We start from the raw sequence: 27,918 nt of genomic DNA on the forward strand, positions 1-27,918 counted from the left end.
TGGATCAAAGACCTCAACATAAGACCAGAAACTCGAAAACTACTGGAAGAAAATTTAGGAAGTACTTTCCATGATATAGGAATGGGAAAAGACTTCCTGAATAAAACCCCAGTGGCTCAAGTTCTTAAACAGTCACTCAACCATTGGGATCATATGAAGCTGAAGAGTTTCTTTACAGATAAGCATATAATAAACAAAGCCAATAGAATACCCACAGAGTGGGAGAAAATATTTGCAGGTTATCCAACTGATAGAGGCCTTATCTCTAGAATTTACAAAGAACTCAAAAGTCTAAACAATAAGAAGACAAATACCCCACTCACAAAATGGGGCACAGAGTTAAACAGGCAATTCACAGAGGAAGAGATACAAATGGCAAACACACACCTAAGAAAATGTTCATCATCCCTAATCATCAGAGAAATGCAAATTAAAACAACTATGAGATTCCACCTTACCCCAATAAGGATAGCCAACATCAAAAGGTCAAATGAAAATAAATGCTGGCGAGGATGTGGAGAAGCAGGGACACTCATTCACTGTTGGTGGGAATGCAGGATGGTACAGCCACTTTGGAAAGCAATATGGAGACTCCTGAAAAAGCTGACTATAGAAATACCAACAGACCCAGTTATACCATTACTGGACATGTACCCTAAAACCTTCAAACCAAAAGCCAGAGAGATTTGCTCAACCATGTTTGTAGCAGCTCAATTCGTAATAGCTAAAAGCTGGAATCAACCCAGATGTCCATCATTAGAAGAATGGATAACAAAGATGTGGTATATCTACACAATGGAATTCTATACAGCAGTAAGAAAAAACGACATAAAGAAATTTGAGGAAAAATGGTTGAACCTGGAACAGATCATTCTCAGCGAACTTACCCAATCACAGAAAAAAAATCGACACATAGTCTCACTCATCTGCAACACCTAACCTGAATTTGCCCAAGATGCCTTACATACCCAGCAAGTACCTCATGGACTAGACAATAAGATGGATGGGAGGGCGGGGAGGGAATCAAAGGGTGGAAAACAGTAATCCGGACCCAAACGGCAATGGTACCATAAAATTCTACTTCCTAAAAGACAGACCAAATGACTGAACCTTCACTAGTCCCTTACAGGAAACACCTGAACCACAAGACACTGGAGAGGGTAGGATCAAGACTGACCTAAATCTCCTACATCTTCCCTCCCTCCCTCTCCCCCTCTCCCCTCTATCTCTCTTCTCTCTAACTCTTGTATATTAGTTATCTTTTTCCTCAATTTCTTAGTGGACACTGACCTGTAACCCCCACTTCCAGCTTGGGCCTACAATCCACAATGAGCTTTTGATCAAAGAAACCTACAAGGTTTCCCAAAACAATGACAGACTTCTGTCAGAGTAATTGATGACCCACCAAAGGCCAGTGGTAAGACCCTATTGCTGAAGACTCCATACGCAGCTGACACGTAAAATGGAATGACATGGCTGGAAGCCAGGAGAGAGTCAGTCCCCAGACAGTCAGCGTGTCTAGTGCCAGAAGGCGCTACATAGGCGACTGGGGGAAGTGACCAAGATCTGTCCAAGCAACACATTGTTTAACCTAAGTAGCAACAATTAACCGGATGTGATACCCACACAAGTGCAATAGTGGTACACAGCCATGGTGAGGAATCAATTGCTCTTGATTTGGCTAACTGATCCACTCAGTGGTACTAGACCCTTAGCTGGAGCTGGGAAACAAGTCAGAACCATACCCAAACACAAGCCCACTCTACAATATCAAGCTACCATCAATCACGGGGTATAAGAGGGCCTACACCTATCAAACTGTCTATCAAAAAAGTAAGTGTTATCTCAATTTTCTTGGTGCTAACTCACTCTCCGTTGGAGAATCTGCTTCTCTTTTCCAGATAGATGCAGATCCTAAGAAGGGAGCTGCCCCAACATACCTCAGAAGGGGCCCAACTGAAACTAAGGACAACTGGCGAAATAAGCAAGGATGATGTTTTCCTGTGAAATGGATACCAGCACAAAGGGGAAGGAGATCAATTCAGAGAAAAATCAACTCCTACCAAATCAGAGAGCCAGAGCCTCAGAGGCCCCCAACACCTCAGCACTGAAGCAGACCAGAAATGAACCCAACATGGCTCAGGGAAATCTTGCGGAAGAGGGGGCGGAAAGAATGTCAGAGTTACATGTTGGGTCATGATTTTCAGAGACATTTATCATACTAATAACTGGGGGCTAACTCCACAATGCACGACCCATTTTCAATAATAAGGAGGGTCTAATGGGAGGAGGTAGATCACAGATGAGCCTAAATAATGGTACCTAACTGCCTGTATTTACTGAAAAGAAAACTAATAAATTAAATTTAAAAAAAAAATAAATAAAATAAAAAAATAAAAAAGAAAGGCAGGCTGAACAGAGCACTAAAGCTTAGTTTCATTCACTTTTTTTTTTCTAGCACTCACCCAAAGCCTAAACATTTCACAAACATTAACTATACCAGCACATTCTCTACCGGGCAATTATTTCACTTTTCATCGGCTGTCCTAGGTTTCCAATAAACCACTGAACTATTAAAAAAAAAAAAAAGAAAAGAAAATATCACAACCATAAATATATATGTGCCAAACACAGGTGCACCACAGTTTATAAAACAAAATTTACTTGACAACAAAACAGAAATAAACACCAACACCATCATAGTTGAAGACTTCCATACTCCACTATCATTAATAGATCACCCAAGAAGAAAATCAACAGGGAAATAATAGAGCTAAACAACATCATAGATCAACTAGACCTAATGGATATTGATAGAACTTTCCACCCCAACTCTTCAGAATACACGTTCTTCTCAGCAGCCCATGGAACTTTCTCCAAAATTGAGTATATATTAGGCAATAAAGCATGCCTTCATAAAGACAGGAAAATTGACGTAACTTCCTGCATCATGTCAGATCACAATGCTTTAAAGCTAGAAATTAACAAAAAGAGACACATCAAGAATTCCATCAGCTCCTAGAGACTAAATAACACACATTTAAACAATGAATGGTTTGTGGAAAAAAATCAAAAAGATATTGTAAAATTCCTAGAATTGAGTGATAATGAAAACATAACCTATCAGAATTTATGAGACACATAAAGGCAGTCCAAAGGAGAAAATTCACAGCATTAAATGCCTTCATTACAAAGACAGAGAAATCCCAAATTAATAGCCTAATTGTACATTCTGTGTCAAAAAAGCAAAAACAGGGCTGAAGAGATGGTGTGGTGGTTTGATTCAGGTGTCCCTCATAAACTTAGGTGTTCTAAATGCTAAGTTTCCAGCTGATGGAGATTTGGGAATTAATACCTCCTTGAGGCAGTGTATTGTTGGGGGCAGGCTTATGAATATTATAGCCAGTTTCTCTTTTCCAGTGTTTGCCCACTCCACTGTTGCAGTTGTCCATCTGATGTTTCCCAGAAGGTGATGTCCACCCTCTGTTCATGCCATCATTTTCCCCTGCCATCATGGAGCTTCCCCTCAAGTATGTAAGCCAAAATAAACCCTTTTCCCCAAAAGTTGCTCTTGGTCAGGAGATTTCTGCCAGCAATACAAACCTGGGCTAGAGTGAGACCCTACCTCAAAAAAAAATACCAGCATTATTCTTCACAGAGATAGAAAAATGATCTCAAAATTCATATGGAATGGCAGCAGGCCTTGGATATCCAAACATAACCCTCAGGGGGGAAAAAAAAAAACACTTGGTAGGTATCACCCTACCTAATCTAAAGCTATATTACAAAGCCATGGTAACAAAAACAGCAGGGTCCTGGCATAAGAACAGAAACATAGACCAATGGAACAGAATTGAAGACTCAGACCTTAAGTAATGACAGCTACTTGGTCTTTGACAAAGGCGCCAATAATGTAGACAGGAAAAAACACAGCATCTTCAACAAATACTGTTAGACACATTGGATGACCATATACATAAAAATGAAACTAGACCCACTCAGCTCTCCATACACAAAAACCAAGCCCAAATGGTTTGAAGACCTCAATATAAGATCTGAAATTCTTCTCCTACCAAAAGAAAATAGGAGTCACTCTCCATGATATAGAAGTAGAGAAAGACTTCCTAAAAAAAAAAAAAATAGTATCCCAGGAAATTAAACAAGCACTCAACCAATAGAGTCTCATAAATCTAAAAAGCTTTTGCACAGACAAACATACCATAAGCAGAACCAATAGATTACCCACTGAAAGGGAGAAAATCCTCACCAGCTGTACCAATGACAAAAACCAATATCTAGAATCTACAAAGAACTCCAAAAACTAAACAATAAAAAATCCAACAACTCACTCAAAAAGAGGGGCCGAGAACTGAATAGGGAGTTCTCAGAGAAAAATTACAAATGGCTAGCACACACTTAAGAAAATGTTCAACATTACTAACCATTAGGGAAATGCAAATTAAAACAACTAAGAAATTACACCTTATACCAGTAAGGATAGAAAACATTAAAAAAATCAAATGAAAACAAATGTTGGTAAGGATGTGGAAAAATAGGAACTCTTATTTGCTATCAGCGTGAATGTAAGCTGGTACAACCACTATGGAAATAAATATGGAGACTCCTGAAAAGGGTTAATATAGAGTTACCAACAGACTCAGCTATTCCTTTACTGGGCATTTACCTGAAAAGCTCCATGCCTCAGTTTTGAGATATTTGCACAACCATATTTATAGCTGCTCAATTCATAGTAGCTAAGAACTGGAGTCAACTCAGGTGCCCATCATGGGACAAATGGATAACCAAGATGTGGTATATCTACACAAGGGAATTTTACTTAGCAGTAAGAAAAAAAATGACACAATGAAATTTGTAGAAAAATGGTTAAACTTGGAATAGATCATACTCAGTGAACTCACATAATCACAGAAAGACAATTGTAGCATGGTCTCACTCATCTGTGGTTCCTAACCTGGGTCATCCCAAGTTGCTGACATATCTGGTAGGCATCTCAAGGCCTGGACAATATGGAGGGTAGGGCTTGTGGTTCCTAACCTGGGTCATCCCAAGTTGCTGACATATCTGGTAGGCATCTCAAGGCCTGGACAATATGGAGGGTAGGGCTTGGGAGATGGGAAGGAAGGGAAACAAAACTGAACCCAAATTGAACTGGTTCCATAGGAACCTATATCCTGGAAGATGGACTGAAAGGTTGAAGCCTCTACAGGACCTTAAGGTGAAACCTGAATTGCAGGGCCCTAGAGAGGGTACAATGAAGCCTAACCTTAAATTGTCTTGTTTATCTTTTATTTTTTCTTTTTTTCTTTTTCCTTGGCACTGGCCTATAACTCCCAGTACCAGGATGTGGTTAACACCCACAATGAGCTGTTGATCAGAGAGTCCTACAAGGTCTCCCAAAACAAGACAGACTTCTGTCAAAGCACTTAATTACCCATCAGAGGTTAATGGTGAAACCCCACTGCTGAAGACACCATACATTGTCATAACATGGAGAAATAAGGCTGGAACCTGGAAGAGAACCAGTCCCCAGACAGCCAGCCCATCTAGTGATGCAAAATGCTAAATGAGCTACCAAGGGAAAGTGGTCAACCCTTGTCCAAGCAGCTCAAGGTTTAAGCTACTCAGAAGCAAACAACCTGATGTGATGCTCACACAAGCTCAATAGTGGCACATGACAATAGTAGGTAACCAACTGCTCCTGGATTGGCTAACAGATCCATTCAGTGGAAAGGCAACCATATCTGGAACTGGGAAACCAGTCAGAATTATACCCAAATAATGATTTTGCTTTCCAATAGCAACCTCCAACTAATCTTAGGCTATAAGAGGGTCTACACCCATTAAATTCTCTCTAAATTAATAATGGTTATCCAATTTAACTGGTTCTGATTTCACTCTCTATTGGAAATTCTGCTTCTCTTTTTCAGACAGGAGTGAGACCTGAGAAAATAAATGACTGACCCATTTCACTTCAGCTGAAACTACAGAGGAATTGGGGAGATGAGCAAGAGTGCTGCTTTCTCAGTGAACCTGATAATCAGCACAAGGGTGAAGAAGATACACACTGAGGACACTCAACACCTACCAAACCAGAGATTAAGAGGCTGCTATGATCCCATCACTGAAGTAAACTTAAAATGCACCCAACATAGCTTAGAGAATTTTGCAGAAGGGGGGCGGTGGAAAGATTGCTAGAGCCATAAGTTGGGACATTATGGACAGAGACATTGCCTCTCCCCGGTAACTGACTACTGCCCCATAATGCATGACCCACAATCCCTATGGGGATGATCTGCATCCCCAACAGGGGGGGGGGCTTTGGAAAAGGGGCAGGGATGAGGGAAAGGATGGTTACCAACATATGTTGTCCACATACTAAGTATGTCCATAGCTAATAAATATTAATTTTTTAAAAATCACTGGAGAGATTGTTTAGTGGTTCAGGCACTTGTCTGTCAAGCCAAAGATGATCCCAGATTCAATTCCCCAGGATCCACATAAGCCATATGCACAAGGTGGTACATGTATTGGGAGTTTGTCTGCAGTACTGAAGACCTTGTGTGCCCATTCTCTCTCTCTCTCTCTCTCTCTCTCTCTCTCTCTCTCTCTTTCTCTCTCTCCTCTCTCTGTCTATCTGCCTATTTCTCACTCTTTCTCTCTCTCTCTCGCTCTCTCTCTTTCACACACACACACACACACACACACACACACACACATAAAAAAGTGAAATTAAATTTAAAAAAAATCAAACAACCCACTCAAAATATGGGGTAGAGAACTGATTAGGGAGTTCTCAGAGGAAGAAATACAAATGACTAACACACACTTAAGAAAATGTTCAACATCCCTAACCACCAGGGAAATGCAAATTAAAACAACTATGAGATTACAACTTATTTCAGTAAGGATGGCAATCATTTAATAAAAATTAAACAGCAACAAATGTTGGCAAGGATGTGGGGAAAGGGTAACCCTCATTCACTGTTGGTGCAAATGCAAAATTGTACAACCAATATGGAAATCAATATAGAGATACCTGGAAAAGATGAATATAGAACTACCAACAGACCCAGTTATTCCCTTACTGGGCATTTATCCTAAATACTCCATGTTTTACTAAAGAGATATTTGCTCAACCCTGTTTATAGCTGTTCAATTCATAATAGCCAAGAAGTAGAATCTACCTAGGTGCCCATCACTAGACAAATCAATAATGAAGTAGTGGTACATAAACACAAAGTAATTCTACTCAGCAGTAAGAAAAAAAATGATAAAATGAAATTTTTAAAAATGGATGTAGCATATCACACTCAGTGATTACACAAAGTCACAGAAAGACAAATGCTTCATGTTCTTATTCATCTTCAGTTCCTAGCTTGGATCAGCTTGAGTTGCTAGCATACCAGATAGGCCACTTGAGGCCCAGACAATAGGAACAGAAGGGTTTGGGGGGAGGTTAAGGTGAAGTTGGGGGAAAATAAACACAAAACTAAACCCAAAATGAACTGGTACCATAAAAACCTTTCTCCTTGAAGGGAAACTAAAAGATATAATCCTCAACAGGAGTATAGGGTGAGTGCCAAAATAAAGGGTCATGAAGAGGATAGCATGGAGCCGAACCGTACAAAATGTTGGCTCTTATCTACAACTTGCTACCAGAAATAGGTACTACCTACATTGAGCTGTTGGAGAGACTTAAGAGGTCCCCAAAACAAGACAGGCTTCTGTCCAAGCACTTGATTACCCTCCTGAGGTAAAAGGTAAGACCCTAATGCTAAAGACACCATAGGCTGCCAACACAGAACATAGAGAGACCTGGATGGAATTCATAAAAAAAGCTAGTCCACATACAGTTAGCCTGTCTAGTTCTGAAAAGCACTACATGAGCTACTGTGGGAAAGTGGCCAACAATGGTGTGAGCAAGCAGGGGGTCTAAGCTACTCAGAAGCAACCAGCCTGACAAGAAGTACACACCAGTGCAAGAATGGCACACAATCTTGGTGGGTAACCAGTGGCTTTCGGATTGGCTAAAAGGTCTGCTCAGTGGAAAGGAATTCATATCTGGAACTGGGAACAAGGTCTGAATCTTATGGAGACAAAGACTGGGCTCTCCGATGTCAAGCTCCCACTAGTCTTTAGCTAAAAGAGGAACTACATCCATAAAACTCTCCATAAATTAATAATGCTTATCCAATTTCACCTATGCTGACTTCACTCTGTTGGAGAATCTGTTTGTCTTTTTCCAAAGATAGTGAGACCAGAGGAGATAAACCACCCCTGACATCTCAGTCAAGGCCCAGGCAACACCACAGAGGAAAAGAGATGAGCAAGAGTGCTGCTTCCACAGTGAGCCTGACAATCAGGGAGAAGGAGACAGATGCTAAGGATACTCAACACGGACCAAAGCAGAAATCCAGAGGCTCTTGAGAACTCATCATTGAAGTAGACTGAAAACACACCTACCATGGTTCAAGAGGTTTTGCAGCATAAGGAGTGGAAAGATTATAAGGGCCACAGGTTAGTGTTTCATACCCAGAGACACTGCCTTTCCCCAATAACTGACTGCTGTTCCAACAACCCCATGGGGAATACTAGCAATCCCACTGAGGATGTTCCCCTGCAGAATGGGAGCAAGAAGGAGGGAAAAATGGTACTCATAACGTATCCATACAAAGTATTCTTTTTTGTTTTGTTTTGTTTTGGCTTTTTGAGGTAGGGTCTCGTTCTAGCCAGGGCTTACCTGGAATACACTATGTAGTCTCAGGGTGGCCTGAAATTCATGGCACTCCTCCTACCTCTGCCTCCCAAGTGTTGGGATTAAAGGCGTGTGCCACCACACTCAGCCTAAAGTATATTCTTTTTTTGTTTTTTTTTTTAATTTTTTGTTTATTTATTTGAGAGCAACAGACAGAGAAAGAGAGAGAGAGAATGGGCACGCCAGAGCCTCCAGCCACTGCAAACGAACTCCAGATGTGTGCGCCCCCTTGTGCATCTGGCTAATGTGGGTCCTGGAGAATCAAGCCTTGAACTGGGGTCCTTAGGCTTCACAGGCAAGCACTTAACCGCTAAGCCATCTCTCCAGCCCCTAAAGTATATTCTTAATTTTTAAAAAATTAAAAGGAAATAAAACATTCTAAAGAAACTGGGAATAGAAGAAATGTATCTCAACATAATAAAGGCTTCCTATGACAAACCAATAGCCAACATTATACTAAATGGGGAAAAACTTCAAGCATTTCCACTAAAATCAGGAACAAGGCAAGAGTATCCATTATCCTCACTTTTACTTAATATAATACTGTAAGTCTTAGCTATAGAAACAAGGCAAGAGATAGAAGTAAAAGTGATAAAAATTGGAAAGGAGGAGATCAAATTATCATTATTTGTAGATAATACAATTCTATACAAAAGAGATCCTAAATACTGTACCAGCAAATCGTTAGAGCTGATAAACAGTTTTAGCAATGTAGCAGGATACAAAATTAACACACACAAAAAAAAGACATTTAGCCTTTCTATATGCTAATAATAAACATGGTAAGGATGAAATCAAGGAGGAATCACTCCCACTCACAATTACCTAAAAAATAAATAAATGAATAAATACCTTGGAATAAACCTAAGCAAGGAAGTGAAGGATCTCTACAATGAAAACTTTAACACACTCAAGAGGGAAATTGAAGATGACACTAGGAAATGGAAAGATGTTCTTGGATTGGAAGAATCATTATTGTGAAAATGTCAGTCTTACCAAAAGCAATCTACACATTTAATGCAATCCCCATCAAAATTCCAATGGCGTTCTTTATGGAAATATTTTTAAAAGTCCTAAAGCTCATTTTGAAACACACACACACAAAAAAAAAAACTTGAATAGCCAAAAATATTCTGAGCAACAAAAATTAGGCTGGCAGGATCACCATACCTGATTTTAAGCTATATTGCAGAGCAATAGTACAAAACCAGCATGGTACTGGCACAAAAACAAACATAACATCAATGGAACAGAATAGAGGAATCATATGTAAGCTCAGATAACTACAGCCATCTGATTTTTGACAAAAGTGCCAAAAATATTCATTGGAGAAGAAGGTAGCATCTTTAACAAACGGTGCTGGGAAAACTAGATATCTATATGTAGATGGATGGAAATAGATCCTTATCTCTCTCCATGCAAAGAATAAAGTCCAAATGGATTGAAGACCTTAACATCAAACCTGAAACTCTGAAACTGCTAGAGGAAAAAGTAGGGGAAACACTTCAACATACCACTATAGGCAACAATTTTCTGAATATAACTCCAGTTGCTCAGAAAATAAAGCCACTGATCAACCACTGGGACCTCATGAGATTAAAAAGCTTTTGTACAGCAAAGAACACTTAGAATAGAGCAATTTGACAAATGATTAATTTCCAGGCTATACAAAGAACTCAAAAAAATAAATAATAAGGAATCAAACAACCCAATCAAAAAATGGACTATAGAACTAAATAGAGAGTTCTCAAAAGAAGAAATACAGGTGGTCTCAGTTAGTGCATGGAAGCATGGATGCTGATCACCCTAGGGCTCTGGCCAGTCAGTGGAGCGGTGAGGTGAGGTGCAGGCCTAGATATCTATCAGCAGATGATGGATAAAGAAAATATGGAATTTTATCTAGCTATAAAGAAAAATTAAATCATGATGCCTGTAAGAAAATGCAGGTGATTGGAGCTCATTATGAAAAACAAAACAAGCCACACTCAGAAAGACAAATGCTGTGGCTGGAATTTGGAAGAGAGAGTCGGTCCCCAGACAGTCAGCATGTCTAGTGCCAGAAGGTGCTACATGGGCAACTGGGAGAAAAGACCAATATCTCTCCAAGCAACTCATGGTCCAACCTACTTAGCAGCAAATAACCTGTTATGATGTCCACACAAGTGCAAGAGTGGCACACAGCCATGGTGGGGAACCAACTGCTCTTGATTTGGCTAACTGATCCCCTCTGTGGTACAGGACCCATAGCTGGAGCTGGGAAACAAGTCAGAACCATATCCAAACATAAGCCCACTCTCCAATATCAAGCTGCCATCAATCATGGGCTACAAGAGGGCCTACACCTATTAAACTCTCTATAAAAAAAAATAAGGGTTATCTCATTTGTTCTGGTGCTAACTTACTCTCTGTTGGAGAATCTGCTTCTCTTTTTCAGATAGATGCAGATCCTAAGGAGAGAGCCACCCCATCATACCTCAAAAGGGCCCTGACTGAAACTAAGGAAAATTGGCGAAACAAGAAAGGGTGCTGTTTTGCTGATGAACCGGATACCAGCACCTGGGGGAAGGAGATCAACACAGAGAAAAATCAACTCCTACCAAATCAGAGAGCCAGAGCCCCAGAGGCCCCCAAGACCTCATCACTGAAGCAGACCAAAAATGAACCCAGCATGGCTCAGGTAAATTTTGCTGAAGAGGGGGCAGAAAGATTGTCAGAGCCACATGTTGGGTCATGATATGCAGAAACATTTATCGTACCAATAACTGTGGGCTAACTCCACAAGGCATGACCCATATACCTCAACAAGGAGGGGCCATGGGGAGGGGGTAGGTCATGGATGAGCCTAATAATAGTACCAAACTGCCTGTACTTGATGAATACAAAACTAATTAATAAAAAAAAGAAAGACAAAAATGCTGCATGTTCTTTCTCTCATCTACAGACTTTCAATTTAAATTTAAGTGTGCATGTGTGTATGTGTGCATGAGTGCATTGTGCATGCATGCATGTGGGGGGTGGGAAGACATCATGAAAGTAGAAAGGGGATCATGAGAGGAAGAAATACTAAGGTAGAGGGAAGGAAATAAAAATAATAATGGAGTATATTTGATACCAAGCAAAAAGGGGGACTTATGTTGAGAAAGGAAAATGATCAACAAGAGAGAGCCAGGGAAGATGGACAAGGGCAGTGGGGGAGTGGAGATGAATAAGAACAAAATATAAGCTGAGAGAAGCCATTCTACATGTAGTTCAATGGGAGAAAGAGAAATCGCCAGTGAAGATACTCAACAGTGGACACTGCAAGCCTTATCATTGGCCAGCCAGGCCAAATGAGCCAACAGGTGCAATAGTGGCATGTCTGTCATGGTGGAAACCAACTGCCCTCAAATTGGACTGGAGGCCCGCTCCATGGGAGTGAATACATCCCTGATACTGAAAACTTAAAACAGGGGCAGTCATGAGCCCTAGGGGTGTAACATCTGCTGATGTCTGGAAAAATGTATATACTATGCTTATCAAATTGCCCAGTAAGCACTTCTCTTAATATTTATAGCCTTATATGAACGCTACTCTCACTTTGGGTAGAGAATCTTCTCTTTTCAGATGGCAGTGACTTTGGGATGACTCAGAAGATATCATAGTGCTGGAAATAAATGACTAGAGTACTGAGTAACATCTCGATCACACCTTCCAAGGCTCAGGGTCTAATGCAGAAGAGGTGGCAGAAAGAATGTAAGAGCCAAAGGAAGGGTAGGAATCCTTACAATGTGCTTCCTACAGATATGAAATGGCCTGGATATCCATGACCTCACAGTGCCTGACACTACCTACACAAGACCATCAAAACAGGAGGAAAAGATCATGACATCAAAATAAAAGAGAGACTGATTGAGATGGGGAAGGAATATGATGGAGAATGGAATTTCAAAGGGGAAAGTGGGAGGAGGGAGGGTATTACCATGGAATATGTTTTATAATCATGGAAAATGTTAATAAAAACTGAGGGGAAAAAAAGGGGTGGGTTTTTTTTTTTGGTTTTTTTTTTTTTCAAGGTAGGGTCTCACTCTGACCCAGACTGACCTGGAATTTACTATGGAGTCTCAGGGTAGCCTTGAACTCATGGCGATCCTCCTAACTCTGCCTCCCGAGTGCTGGGATTAAAGGCGTGTGCCACCACGCCCGGCAAAAGGGGTGGTTTTGAACAGAGAAAGGTCATGTTTTGACATAAACTTTTGAAGAAACAATGACTGTTGTGCTGGGAATAGCTTTGGGACACAGAGTGGGATCTCAGGGTCTAGCCAGGGAATTACTGCAACCATATAGACTGGAGTGATAGCAATGAGGTAGCAAAATGTGATCAGATTCTTGATATTTTGGGTGGGAAAAGTTATAGGATTTGCTAACATTTTAGATATTTGCTATAAATGCAAGTAGAATTTAAAATGATTTCAAGGTTTTGTCTTGAAAAACTCTAAGGCATGGGCTGGAGAGATGGCTTAGCGGTTAAGCACTTGCCTGTGAAGTCTAAGGACCCTGGTTCGAGGCTCAATTCCGCAGGACCCACATTAGCCAGATGCACAAGGGAGCGCACGTGTCTGGAGTTCATTTGCAGCAGCTGAAAGCCCTGGTGCGCCCATTCTACCTCTCTCTCTCTCTCTCTCTCTCTCTCCCCCCCCCTCTCCCTCTCTGTCGCACTCAAATAAATAAATAAAAATTAACAAAAAAAAATTTTTTTAAAGAAAAACTCTAAGTCTTTTCCTTCAGGACATTGAAGCAGGTTTGGGGAAGTTGAAATAACAGTAGTTTAGCTTTCTATGGATTTACCTATATGTGGTCAGTCAGGATCTAAACATAGTAAACCGAAGATATCAGAAAAAAAAAAAAAGTTCATGTTTACAAGGAAACGCTGTTCTGAGGAGCGTGGTGGAATCTCACTCCATCTTGCCCTGTCCTGCCTGAAGCATGAATCTTCATTTTACCCTGTGTCTCTGTACTATGTATCATTCCTGCAAGTTAGTAGCTGTCTCTGTCATCAGATCAACTGACATAAAATCGTTGTCCTATTTTTAAAATAGCCCTTATTTTACTTAATAACAGCCCCAAGCTTAAAGATTGATCTACTATATGACCCAGCTATAGCACTCCTAAGCATATATCTGAAGGAATCATCTCAATTCCTTAGAAGTACGTGCTCAACAATGTTTATTGCTGCTCAATCTATAATAGCTGGGAAATGGAACCAGCCTAGATGTCCCTCAACAGATGAGTGGATAATGAAGATGTGGCACATTTATACAATGGAGTTCTACTCAGCGGTAAAGAAAAATGAAGTTATGAAATTTGCAGAAAAATGGATGGACCTGGAAAGTATTATACTAAGTCAGGTAACCCAGGCCCAGAAAGCCAAACGCCACATGTACTCTTTCATATGTGGATCCTAGCTACAGATGACTGGGCTTCTGTGTGAGAATGAAAATACTTAGTAGCAGAGGCCAGTAAGTTGAAAAGGAGACATAAAGGGTGGAGAAAGGAAGGGAGGAGGATACTTAATAGGTTGATATTGTATATATGTAATTACAATGATTGTAATGGGGAGGTAATACGATGGAGAATGGAATTTCAAATGGGAAAGTGTGGGGGTGAGGAGGGAGGGAATTACCATGGGATATATTTTATAATCATGGAAAATGTTAATAAAAATTAAAAAAAAAAAAGAAAGCAGTTAGACAGTAAAAGCAAGTCACTTATAAATGCAAGTTAATCACAATAACAGCAGATTACTCAACACAAACTTTAAAAGCCAGAAGAGTTAGGAATAATGTATTCCAAGTTCTGAAAGGTAATAACTGTCAACCAAGAACACTTCACTCAGCAAAGCTATCCATCCCAATTGATGGAAAAATAAAGACATTCCACAACAAAAGCAGTCTAAAGGAATATATGACAACTAAGCCAGCTCTACAATAAATAATTGAAGGTATCCTCCATGCTGAAGAGAATAGAAAACACACATATGAGGAAACAGGAAAAAATAAATCATACCAAAAAAACAATTAATACAAAAGAGTAAAGGGAAAAAAAGGAAACACTACAAAACAAGAAGAATAGTGAGAATAAATACATACCTTTCAATAATAACTCTTAATATCAATGGCCTCAATGTCCCAACCAAAAGAAACAGGCTTGAAGATTGGATTAAAAAGACAGGATACTTCTGTTTGTATCCTCAAAAAAAACCCATGTCTCCATAGAAGACAGATACTATGTTAGGGATGGAAAACAGTATTCCAAGCAAATGGGCCTAGGAAAAAGGCAGGTATTGCTATCCTAATATCTGAAAAGATAGACTTCAAATCAACATTAGCAAGGAAAGGAAGATAAAGTCACTTTATATTGATTAAAGGAAAAATTCAACAGGAAGACATTACAATTATAAACATATATGTACCTAACTGAGTGTTTCCAATTTCATCAAACAAACACTATTAGACTTAAGGTCACAGTTAATACCAAACATAATTGTAGTGGGTGACTTCAATACCCCACTTTCATCTATTGACAGATCATCCTAGCAAAAAGTAAACAGAGACATCTAAATCAAATGATGTCATAAAAAATGGACCTAACAGATATCTATATAACATTTTATCCAAATGCTATTGAATACACATTTTTCTCAGCAGTACATGGAACATTCTCTAAAATAGACCATATATTAGTACACAAAGCAAATCTTAACAAATATAGAAAAGTTAAAATAATTCCTTGTAATCAATCTGATCATAATGGGATTAAACTACAAATCAGCAACAAGAAAAAGTACAGGGTATATAAAAATTATGGAGACTAACCAGGACACTACTGATGATCATTGGGTCATGGAAGAAATCAAACAGGAAATCAAAAATTCATAAAATCAAATGATAAGAACACAACATACAAAAACCTATGGGACACAATGAAGAAAGTCCTAAGAGAAAAAATTTAGTTTTAAGTGCCTATATTAAGAAATCAGGAAGGTCTTCAGTCAACAACTTAATGCTTCACCTTAAGGCTTGGAAAAGGAAGAACAAAGCAAACCAAAAGTCGGTAAACAGGAAGAAATAATAAAGATTAGGGCAGAAATTAATGAAATAGAAACCAAAACAAAAAAAAAAATCCAAAGAATCAATGAAACAAAGAGTTGGTTCTTTGAAAGAATCAACAAGATTGATAAACCCCTAGCAAATCTGACCTAAAGAAAGAGAGGAGAGACACAAAGTAGTAAAACTAGAGATTAAAAAAGACACCACTACAACAGATACCAAAGAACTGCCAAAAATCATAAGGACATACTTTAAGAGCATATACTTTACTAAGTTAGAAAATCTGAAAGAAATGCATGATTTCCAAGATTTACATAACCTACCAAAATTAAATCAAGATAAGATAAGCCCTTTAAAGAGACCTATAACAAGTACAGAGGTCCAGGAAGTTATAAAAAAATTCCCAACTAAAAATATCCAGGCCCACATGGATTCACTGGTGAATTTTACCAGACCTTCATGGAAGAACTAACACCACTGCTTCTTAAACTTTTCCATAAAATAGAAAAGAAAATACTACCGAACTCCTTCTACAAATCCAGCATCACTCTGGTACCATCATGATAAAAGTCCTACAGAAACTTGGAATAGAAGGAACATACCTCAACATAATAAAGGCTATTTATGACAAACCTACAGCCAACAAACTACTAAATGGGGAAAAACTTGAAGCTTTTCCACTAAATTCAGGAACAAGACAAGGGTGTCCACTGTTCCCCACTTTTATTTAATAGTACTGGAAGTCTTAGTTACAGCAATAGGGAAAGAAACACTTATAAAAGGGATAAAAACTGGAAAGGAAGAGATCAAATTATCCTTATTTGCAGATTATATGATTCTTTCAATAAAGGACCCTAAAGACGTCCAGCAAACTGTTATAACTGATAAACACTTTTAGCAACATAGCAGGAAACAAACACACAGAAATCAGTAGCTTTCCTATATACTAACAACAAATATGCAGGGGATGAAATCAGGGAATCTCTCTCATTCACAATTGCCTCAAAAAAATAAAATAAAAAAAATACCTTGGAATAAATCTAACCAAGGAAGTGAAGGATCTCTACTATTAAAACTTTAAAACTTTCAAATTGCAGAAGATACTAGTAAATGGAAAGACATCCCATGTTCTTGGATTGGAAGAATCAGTATTGTGAAAATTTCTTGGAGATGTTTTCAGTGGAAATGAACCCATAGCTGGAATTGGGAACCAAGTCAGAATCCTAGAGACCAGTATTATAGACTTCAATGAGAAGCTCTCACTATCAAAAGTAAGGGTACACCCATCAAAATCTCTCTAAATTAGTCCCCTTAAACTATCCTGATCTCATTCTTTGTTGGAGAATCTGTTTTTCTTTTTCAGAAAGCAGTGATAACTGAGGACAACCAAAATCTATCAACAAGACAAGAAAAGATAGCTGACTCCCTGGCAAGATATGAACCACCCCAGCACAGCAGCCAGGGCCCAGATGAAACCACAGAGGAATTGGCAAGATGAGCAAGACACTGCTTCCACGGCAATCCTGACAACCTGGGCTAAGATGATGAAGATAGACGCTGAGTCTACTCAACACTCACCAGAGCAGGAATCCAGAAGCTGCTGAGAGCTCAACACCAAAGTACAGTTAAAGCACACCCACCAAGGTTCAGAGAATTTTGCAGAATAGGGAGCAGAAAGAATGTAAGAACCACAGAGACATTGCACATACACACACACACACAATGACTGACTGCTGCTCTCACAACTAATAACCCACAACTACATGGTTAATAATCCCATCAAGGAGGGCCCTCAGTGGAATGGGGATAGGAAGGAGGTAAATGATGGTACCAACACATGATGTATCCATACAAAGTTTCTACTTAATTAAAATAAAAGATGTCTGAAATGAAAGGCATACTGTTTGGAGGGACAAAAGGTACCAGGGCCAGGGGAGAGACAAGGCAAAGTGAAGAGATAAGAAAAATGATGAACAAAATGCAATGATAAAAATGTATGAAAATGTCACAAAACACTGGTTTTTTGTGCTTATTATAAATATTTGATAAAATTTTGGGGTGGGAGATCTGAGACTATCGAGATTTGGGGGAGAAAAAGATTTGTGGGGTAAACTTGTGAAATGCAACTGATGTGGCATGTGCAGGCAAATGTATAGGTATATAGCAACATAATGATTAAAATAAGCATAGAGCATATCATCAATCATAATCTTAGTCACACAGCCATCCCAGCTATAAAGTGGAATAGGTACGATTTCATCTGAGCACTTTGCAAATAAACTAGCATTCAGTAACTTAGGTTCCAATCATTTAACACCAGTACCAATGTCAGCAACAGAGACACCCAAAGAAAAGGATCCTTGCCACCCACACAAATCAAAGCAAAATATAAGCCAAACATAGTGCCAAGGAATTTGTAACTCTGCTTGGAATGCAGAACTCTCTGTTGCTTCAAATACATAAAACAGTGTCACGGCCTGTCTAAAAGGATACAAGCGGGAAGGGATATAATGACAATTCAAGGCAGGTAGCACTAGACCATCACGTCTGGGATACTGATGAGCCTCTTGTGTTTGGGGGGTAGGGGGAGAAGCCCTATCCAAAAACTGAATGAAGATAAGCTTTCACCCAAAACTTGCACTGTCACGGTGGGGCACTGTGCACGGCCAGTTTTCTGCTCTATAGAACAAAGAACTTTTTACTTTTCATTTGCAAACAATGCAATTTATATGAGATTTATGTCAAAATAGATGACACATAATATAAACCAGATATGGTGGCACACATCTATAGTATTAGCACTCAGGAAGTAGAGGTGGGGAGTTCAAAAGTTCAAGATCATCCTCAACTACAAGGTTTATATGTGGGGGGGGGTGAGAAAGAAAGAAAGAAAACAAGGGGGAAACCAGGTAAAGCACCTTAGAGAAGCATAAACATCAAACAAAAAAAATACTAAGAAAACTCAGGTGACATTAAGCCACTCTCAAGGTCTCTGAGGACATTGTCCCCATTGCTATATGCTAGTACCTTCTGAAATTGAGTCACCAAGGACTGTTTTGTTGTTCACTCAGACAGTCCATGTGCACGGGTAGCCATATAAAACAAATGCTGCTGCTACAGAAACTGCAGGGAAGGCTGCCTGTGTCTCCTTGTCCTGGAAGAATAGATGAACATCTCCGACAAAAGTAGAAATTTTTTTTTATCCACGCCACTCACTCTTCCTTTGAACAAAGTAACTGGGAAACCTAGTGTAAGGTACCATTTTAGATGTGGCAAGGGAAGAAGGGACTGAGAGTCATCTCAATAAGGAGCAATGAAAATATAGCCTAGAACTTTCCTTTGTCAGAGAGAGAGAGAGAGAGAACGTGGGAGGGCATCTGTGCATGTTAGTTTGTAGTCTGAGGTTGGGGGTTAGATAGGCAAAATGTGAGAGAAGGAACATAGCACCCACAAATCTCACCAGCTAAATGCTCTTCAAATTGTTGTTTTCTCAATCAAGTACATTCACTGAAGAACTGTTAAAAAGTAAGTATGTAACTGTTGTTTCATATTTTTCCATGTTTTTAAAATGTAAGCAAAGGGTGAAGAGTCCATTTTCAAGTCAACAATTCAGGGCTGGAGAGATGGCTTAGCAGTTAAGGTGTTTGCCTGCAAAGCCAAAGGATCCTGATTGGATTTCCCAGGACCCATGTTAGCCAGATGCACAAGGAGATGCCCAAGGGAGCGCACGGGTCTGGGAATCATTTTCAGTGGCTGGAGGCCCTGGTGTGCCTGGTGTGCCCATTCTCTTTCTCTCTTTCTCTCTTTCTCCCCCTTTCTCTGTCAAATAAATAAATACATAAAAATAAAATATTAAAAAATATAAAGTCAGCAATTCAGTTCATTACAACTGATAATTCAGTAAAAGGATGAGCAATCATTTCTAATAAATTCTTTATTGGGAGGAATATGACATAATATTCTTGAAATGATCACTGTTTTGTTTCCCTGTGATAATCACAATCATAATCATATTGGTTGTAACTGCTTAATAGAAATATACTATGGAAAAGACACCTCCACCCAATAATGTCCACCAGTGTCCAGATACAATAAAATCAGTATTAGAAATGGTCTTATAAGAAACTTCCCCTCTATTATCCATTAATTACTTCAATCCCTTTGCATTCTCTGGGAGATGCAGCATTCCAACTCTTAAATCTATCTGGCTTCTCAGCAGCCTTTGCCACAAATGAAGAGAGACTGAGGATCAGTCCAAACACAAAGTTAAGATCAATACACCTGGAATGCATTTTAAATTCAGTAAATAAAGACCCTATGAAGGGAAATACTGAGTCAAGAACTCTTAAAACTCCCAGTCTGAATCGAGAGTATGTGGTTTTGCCGAGGTCAAGTCACCAAAACTAGCTGTTGGGCTGGAGAGATGGCTTAGCGGTTAAGCGCTTGCCTGTGAAGCCTAAGGACCCCGGTTCGAGGCTCGGTTCCCCAGGTCCCACGTTAGCCAGATGCACAAGGGGGCGCACGCGTCTGGAGTTCGCTTGCAGTGGCCGGAAGCCCTGGCGCGCCCATTCTCTCTCTCTCTCTCTCCATCTATCTGTCTTTTGCTCTGTGTCTGTCACTCTCAAATAAATAAAAATTAAAAATGGACAAAAAATTTTAAAAAAAACTAGCTGTTAACACTAAATGGAACCACACTGTGGAAGAGAGGTGGCAATGTTTATTATATACTTAATGAAGTTGTTTCAAGCTTTTTTGGTTCAAATTACAAAAGTAAATGATAACCTCCCTGGGAAGTTTTCCCAGTATGACATAGATTATTAGCATACTTGCTAGTACAGAAAGGCAACTCAAAGTGATGTGATAGCGACAGAAGTTGCTGCCGCCACAGGCTTAACGGCATTTAGAGCAGTGTTTATTTAACAAGCTTCATGAATTGACACAATGTGCCTGAAACCCAGTACAGTATTATGTTAGGCACTTTAAATATTAAACTAATGGTTCTGTCATTGCATTCTGCAGTCTTTCCTAATAATTCAGAAGAGTAGAAATTCTGATAAGAGGAGAGAATAACTTTACATATGGAAGAGGGAGGCTGGCCCGAGAATGTTAAGTGCTGTTACAGAGACTTAAAACATTCCAAGATGGAAGGAAGAAAGAACAAAAGAAGGAAGGAAGGAAGAAGGGAGGGAGGAGTCTGATCTATCACTGGATTCAATCTGTCAGTCTTGCCCCTGACAAACGCATGGCAAGATACCACATCTACTATAAGCCAAAGAAGGGAAGCTTGCCTTGTTCCAAATGCATGACTATAACGCTCAGCTTAGGTGACAGTGTGGCCTTCCAACTAGTGAACGGTGACCCTGTATGAATATGAATATGAGTATGAATAGCTATCAGTAAAACTAAGAACATCTATCAAGAAACCAATCTAGGGGCTGGAGAGATGGCTTAGCAGTTAAGCGCTTGCCTGTGAAGCCTAAGGACCCCGGTTCAAGGCTCGGTTCCCCAGGTCCCACGTTAGCCAGATGCACAAGGGGGCGCACGTGTCTGGAGTTCGTTTGCAGAGGCTGGAAGCCCTGGCGCGCCCAGTCTCTCTCTCTCCCTCTATCCTATCTTTCTCTCTCTGTCTGTCGCTCTCAAATAAATAAATAAAAAATTTTAAAAAAAGAAACCAATCTAAAACAGTTATTATTAGAAACCCAGAGTTAACTTTTGGCTGTAATTGTGTTTCTGTCACTGAAATGAACTCAAATGAAATTTTTTTGGGGGGAGGGGAGTTGGGGAGCTTGAGGTAGGGTCTCACTCTAGCCCAGGCTGACCTGGAACTAATTGTAGTTTCAGGCTGACCTCAAACTTACAGCAATCTTCCTACATCTGCCTCTCAAGTGTTAGGATTAAAGGCATGCACCATCATGCCCCGTCAAGTAAAAAAAATTATCTGCCACTGGTAGACAATACCTCCAAGCTTGTTCTCAGATAGATCTCCAGGATCTGATAACTATATTCTGGAAACACTAGGTGCTCATTTAATATACATATGAGTAGATGGACATTGGTATTTGCCTACAAAGCCTAAGTACTCAGATTTGATTCCCCAGCACCCACGTAAGCCAGATGCACAAGGTGGCATATGGGTCTGGAGTTCATTTTCAGTGGTTGGAGGCCCTGGTGTGCCCATGTTAACTGTCTATCTATCTATCCATCTATCTATCTATCTATCTATCTATCTTTCTTTCTTTCTTTCTTTCTTTCTTTCTAATTTCTCCCTCTCTTTCTCTCTTTCTCAAAAAAATAAAATGGGATAAAATAAAAATTAAAGAAAAGAAACCTGAAGTATCTTTGCTTCTCAACTGGGAACATACACATACAATCAGAGTTTATGTTTAAAAAGAAGAATTAGCTTGTTTCCTCTAATTTAGAAGGTTCTTTTATAAGTACTTGAATTATAACAAAAACCTCATCTAACAATTAATTCCTCTTAATAATAAATCAAAGAGAAGTTATAAATCAATATATTATTGTTATCTATTGGTATCCTTGTGAGAATAAATTTATCATGTTTTCTTTTGGAAGGTGGGCAGCTGAAAACTGCTTAAAAACTTCATTTCAATGAGGGTTAAGTTTTGCATGAAAAAGAGACTTCACTGAGCCCATATATTAATGTGTTCCTAAAAAACACCATTTTGAATAGAGGAGCTGCTTGAGCTGCTGGGAGTGCTGAAATGGACAGTCAGAAAACGCAAAGAGAGAGGTAGGATATTTTCTAATCTGTTTGCAGAGGTTGTGTACATGGTTCCAGGCTGTGGCTTGAACAAGTTACATATATTTAAAATCCAGAAAAGATGGAATCAGAATTAGAAAAATTGTTGGAGAAATTGTGGAGAGAATGATTTGAGGAGGGAAATGTAGAACTTGTTTAAATAAGCACTCATAATGGACCATGAAGACTGAGAATGACTAAAACACAGACAGGCAAGGTTGAGCTCAGACCTTGGCCCAAAGAATCACAACTGAAGTACATCAGGTTTACGCTTTAATTCCAGAAAGTGTTCATTTCTATCACCACCTCAGAAGCCTCAAGAAACTACCTAAGAGATCCCAAAGCTCACCTAGAAATATTTTACACTCTCCAAATACAAGAATGACAAAATTATTATGTTTTGACCTTTTAAACTCCTTCTTTAGAGCTCATTTGAAATTCAAAGAACAAAAACTACTTTAAGATGCATGTGCTTCTGTTAAAACTAATCAACATAGCATAAAATGAAAGCATAAAATTCTAATTAATGGACCCTTCTTGATTTTTCTTGAAGATAAAGCATTTCAGAATGTTAGGAAAGAATTTAAAAAATGATAACTGTGGGAGAAAGGAACAAAATAAGTACATTTTTTTTAATTTATTTATTTATTTATTTACTTATTTATTTATTTATTTATTTGAGAGCGACAGACACAGAGAGAAAGACAGATAGAGGGAGAGATAGAGGATGGGCACGCCCGGGCTTCCAGCCTCTGCAAACGAACTCCAGACGCATGCGCCCCCTTGTGCATCTGGCTAACGTGGGACCTGGGGAACCGAGCCTTGAACCCGGGTCCTTAGGCTTCACAGGCAAGCGCTTAACCGCTAAGCCATCTCTCCAGCCCATAAGTACAATTTTTATCTTTAGGAAATGTAATAATTGTATACTGTACATACATAAGACTTATGTTTGATTTTTTTTGACAGCTTTAGAAATGTAGTTTATGGGCTGGAGAGATGGCTTAGCGGTTAAGGCACTTGCCTGAGAAGCCTAAGGGCCCAGGTTTGATTTCTTAGTACACACATAAGCACAAAGTGGTGCAAGTGTCTGGGGTTTGTTTGCAGTGGCTAGAGGCCCTGGTATGCCTATTCTGTCCCCACCCTCTCTCATATCTGCTTCTTTCTCTCTCTCTCAATTAAATAAAATTTTAAAAAGAAGAAATGTATTTTATAATCTGAGGATTATAAGCATAGGAGCAATATTATATTTTTCCTACACAAGCCACCAAGTAGGATTTCAATTGTATAGGGATGATGACGAGTTAATTATCAAGTGAAAGATGACAGGCGTGTGAGCTACAGGGCCAGGGTGTCTTCTAGCAGGTGCCAGTGCCAGCTTTTTATGACACTTCTCTCTTCAGGTACAGCTCCTTATGACATGGCACAGGATGGTGAGGAAAAACTATACAGCAGTAACTACTTTCATCTTGCTGGGATTGACAGATGACCCCAAACTACAAATTGTAGTTTTCCTATTTCTGTTTCTCACCTACATGTTGAGTGTGGCTGGAAACATCATCATTATCGCTCTCACACTTTTGAATCCCCATCTTAAGACTCCCATGTATTTTTTCCTGCGAAATTTCTCTTTCTTAGAGGTCTCCTTTACCACTGTTTGTATTCCCAGATTCCTGTACATGCTGACAACAGGAGATAATACTGTTACTTACAATGCTTGTGCCACCCAACTGTTTTTCATTGTCCTTTTCGGAGCCACAGAATTTTTCCTTCTGGCTGCCATGTCCTATGACCGCTATGTGGCCATCTGCAAGCCCCTGCATTACACAACCATCATGAACAACAGGGTCTGCACAGCACTCGTTCTCTCCTGTTGGTTCGCTGGTTTGTTGATCATCCTCCCACCTCTTAGCCTAGGCCTCCAGCTGGAATTCTGTGACTCGAATATCATTGATCATTTTGGTTGTGATGCTTCTCCCATCCTACAGATAACCTGCTCAGACACAGTGTTCATAGAGAAAATTGTCTTGAGTTTTGCCATCCTGACACTCATTATTACTCTAGTATGTGTCATTCTCTCCTATACATACATCATCAAGACCATCCTAAAGTTCCCTTCTGCCAAACAAAGGAAAAAGGCCTTTTCCACCTGCTCTTCCCACATGATCGTGGTCTCCATCACCTACGGCAGCTGCATCTTCATCTACATCAAGCCTTCAGCTAAGGAAGGAGTGGCCATCAACAAGGTGGTGTCTGTGCTCACAACCTCAGTCGCCCCTTTGCTGAACCCATTCATCTATACACTTCGGAACAAACAAGTGAAAGAAGCTTTCAAAGACACAGTAAAGATGATTATATTTCTCATGAAGAAATAGGAGCCTATTATTTGTTTTTTGAGGCAAACTTAAATTTCAAAGTAAATAACCATGAGCAGCATTCATGAATTTGACAACTTTGTGGTCTCATCCTGATGGGTAAATTCTTCAAGATAATTTCCCCCCCAAAAAAAAGATTTTCCTCTTATACTCCAAAAATGAAAATCAGGCAACTTCTCTCATCTTCTTTAAACTCATTTTATTTAGAATAGTTTCTTCAATTGTTGTGTAATGCCTAGTGTCATATAAAGAAGATATGAGTAACAAGAGTGGCGTCTCTGGCCACATGACCCTATGATATGGAATATAAGTACCATAGATAACTCCTTAGTTATACTTCAGTATATATCCCCAAATATTCATGAGCAATTTTAATTATTTCTCCTAAATCTATTTCATATTTGAGTATGATCAAAGTCTCAATGATAGGAGGATAGCAACTTGTAGCTATTTCTATATTAAACAAACAAATCATTGGTTTGTCTCAGAACATGGATGATGGGAAAATGCTAATAAGCCTACCGTACTCCACTGGTTGGAGTTTACCTATAGTACCCACTCTCTATAAAGCAAACATCTTTCCCTCTTGTTCTCTCACATTATCTCATCTATGCCAAGGTCACCACAATCTGAGTCCTATGATCCTCTGAAGAGGTTCTGCCATAACTTCAGGAAAGACTCTAGACCCTCCATGATTGTCTCTGATACCTGTCAGTCTGTGTCCTGACCTTGTGAGGGTCTATGGCCATAGTGTAGGTAGAGATACACAGAGAAAGACTGCGCCATGTGCATAATCCCACCATGATCCTGCCTCTCTACCTCCTGTCCTGGACTAAAGATTCTTTAGCAAAGCTTAAAAAGTGATGTAGCCAGTATGGTGGCCCATGTCATTAGTCCCAGAACTGGGCAAACAGAGGTAGGAGAATTGCTGTGAATTTGAGACTAGCCTAACACTACATAATGAATTCCAGGTCAGCCTGGGATATAACAAGACCCTACCTCAAAAAAAAAAAAAAAAAGAAAAGAAAAAAGATATTGATGTAAAGCAAACTGGTGTGCTACAGAGCTCTCTCTTTTTTATGCCAAAATTTGTTTTTAAATATTTCTATTTATTAAACATAGTTTATATTTTATTTTATGTTACTTTGTTCTTTGGGATTTATATTATTTTATTTTTATTAAGAGCATATTTTATATGAATAAATCATGTGTTGGTATTCTCTTTCCTCCCTGACCTCTGGCTCCATTTCACCGAGGGCCCTCCTTAATGGGGTTGCTGGCATTCCCCATGGGATTGCAGGTTATGTGTTGAGGGATCAGCAGTCAGTTATTGGGGGGAGACAGTGCCTCTCTCTTTTGTTCTAATATCCACAAAATAAAATGTTTCTATTACCATTCCTATTAAGTTACTTAGGTATATTACATCTTGATGTGGTATGACTAAAAAAGAGAAAGACCAAGACTTCCCAGTGCCAAATGCCTTCTATCGACATGAAAGATGTTTGGACATAGGTTCTCAGAGAGCAAGCCCTGAATTACTAACAATGTCTTATTTAAGAAAAGTGTTCAAAAAGAGAGAAAGCTGTCCATGGTGGTTTATACCTATCATCTCAGCACTTGTGAGGCTGAGATCAGAAGTACTTGTCAGTTCAAAGCCAGCCTGGAATACCTCAGAAAAAAAAAAAAAAAAGAATGGTATAGGCTGGAGAGCTGGCTTAGCAGTTAAGGAACTTGCCTGCAAAGGCTAAGGACCCATGTTCTACTCTCCAGAAATTAGCCAAATGCACAAAGGTGAGGCAAGCACAAGGTAACACATGCCCACTAGGTGGCACAAGCATCTGGAGTTCGATTGAAGTGGTTGAGGCCCTGGCACACCAATTCTCTCTCTCTCCTCTCCTCCCTCTTTCCCTCTCTCTCTTCTCTTCTCTCTCTCTCTCTCTCTCTCTCCATAATTTGAAGACATTTCAAAGTACAATTGGTTGCTTAGCATAGGCTGACTATTGAAGGTAAAATCTAGGTAATAGTATACAAAACATGGATGGATCTATAGAAGAGGAAGAAAAGGAGAAAAACACATAACATGGACAAAATAATTCAAATTCTTTCAATTAAATGAGAAAAAACTCTTTCTGTTTTATATTTTATGACTGTGAAAATAAAGTGATGTGATTTACATTATATATACAACTCTTATTTACATTTATCAAATATCATCTAATTGTACAAATATATTAAATGAGATCATGGTCATAATAAATATAATTTTAGTATCAAAAATATTCAGAGGAAATAAGAATGCTCCCAAAGCCTTTCTTTTTTCACATTTCACATTTAAAATGGATGAAACAGCAACAAAACACAACTAAATGATCTCTAGCTTTCTGTTAATTAATTTAAGCATGTATCTTGTGTTTACTAGGTAGTTGGGTTAATAACTATAATTGAATTATGAATCCTTAGCAAGCAGACTTTATGCCTATTAATCTCATTGCTTGTTTTGATGATAATGGTAAAAATTAACAATATCATAAAAATTCTAAAAGGTTGATAAAATATTAAGAATATTCTAGGGACTTCTGGGTAAGATGACAGCTTAGTAGCCACACCAAAGCAGCATAGGGAGAAAATAAGCAGGAAAACAGCAAAATATAAGCTTATACCGAAAAGTGAAGGTGTATAAGAAATTAACAACCTCGAGCTGGGCGTGGTGGCGCACGCCTTTAATCCCAGCACTCAGGAGGCAGAGGTAGGAGGATTGCCATGAGTTCAAGGCCACCCTGAGATGACATAGCTAATTCCAGGTCAGCCTGGACCAGAGTGAGACCCTACCTTGAAAAACCAAAAAAAAAATAAAGAAAGAAAAAAGAAATTAACAACCTCGGCAGAGAAGCAAGCAAAACCCAGAGCTTCTAGAGTCCACAGAAC

General features: G+C 39.2%; 1 protein-coding gene across 1 annotated transcript; it reads left to right on the forward strand.

Annotated features, from left to right (window-relative positions):
• Positions 1-17,405: 17,405 nt before the first annotated feature.
• On the forward strand, positions 17,406-24,993 carry LOC101604594 (olfactory receptor 6C2-like). The gene is made up of 2 exons (XM_004650485.3): positions 17,406-17,422; positions 24,048-24,993. Exons 1-2 carry the CDS (start codon positions 17,406-17,408, stop codon positions 24,991-24,993), a joined length of 963 nt encoding a protein of 320 aa, XP_004650542.3.
• Positions 24,994-27,918: the final 2,925 nt, after the last annotated feature.

The sequence above is a fragment of the Jaculus jaculus genome, chromosome 6 (genome assembly GCF_020740685.1).
Source record: "Jaculus jaculus isolate mJacJac1 chromosome 6, mJacJac1.mat.Y.cur, whole genome shotgun sequence".
NCBI classification, from domain to species: Eukaryota; Metazoa; Chordata; class Mammalia; order Rodentia; family Dipodidae; genus Jaculus; species Jaculus jaculus.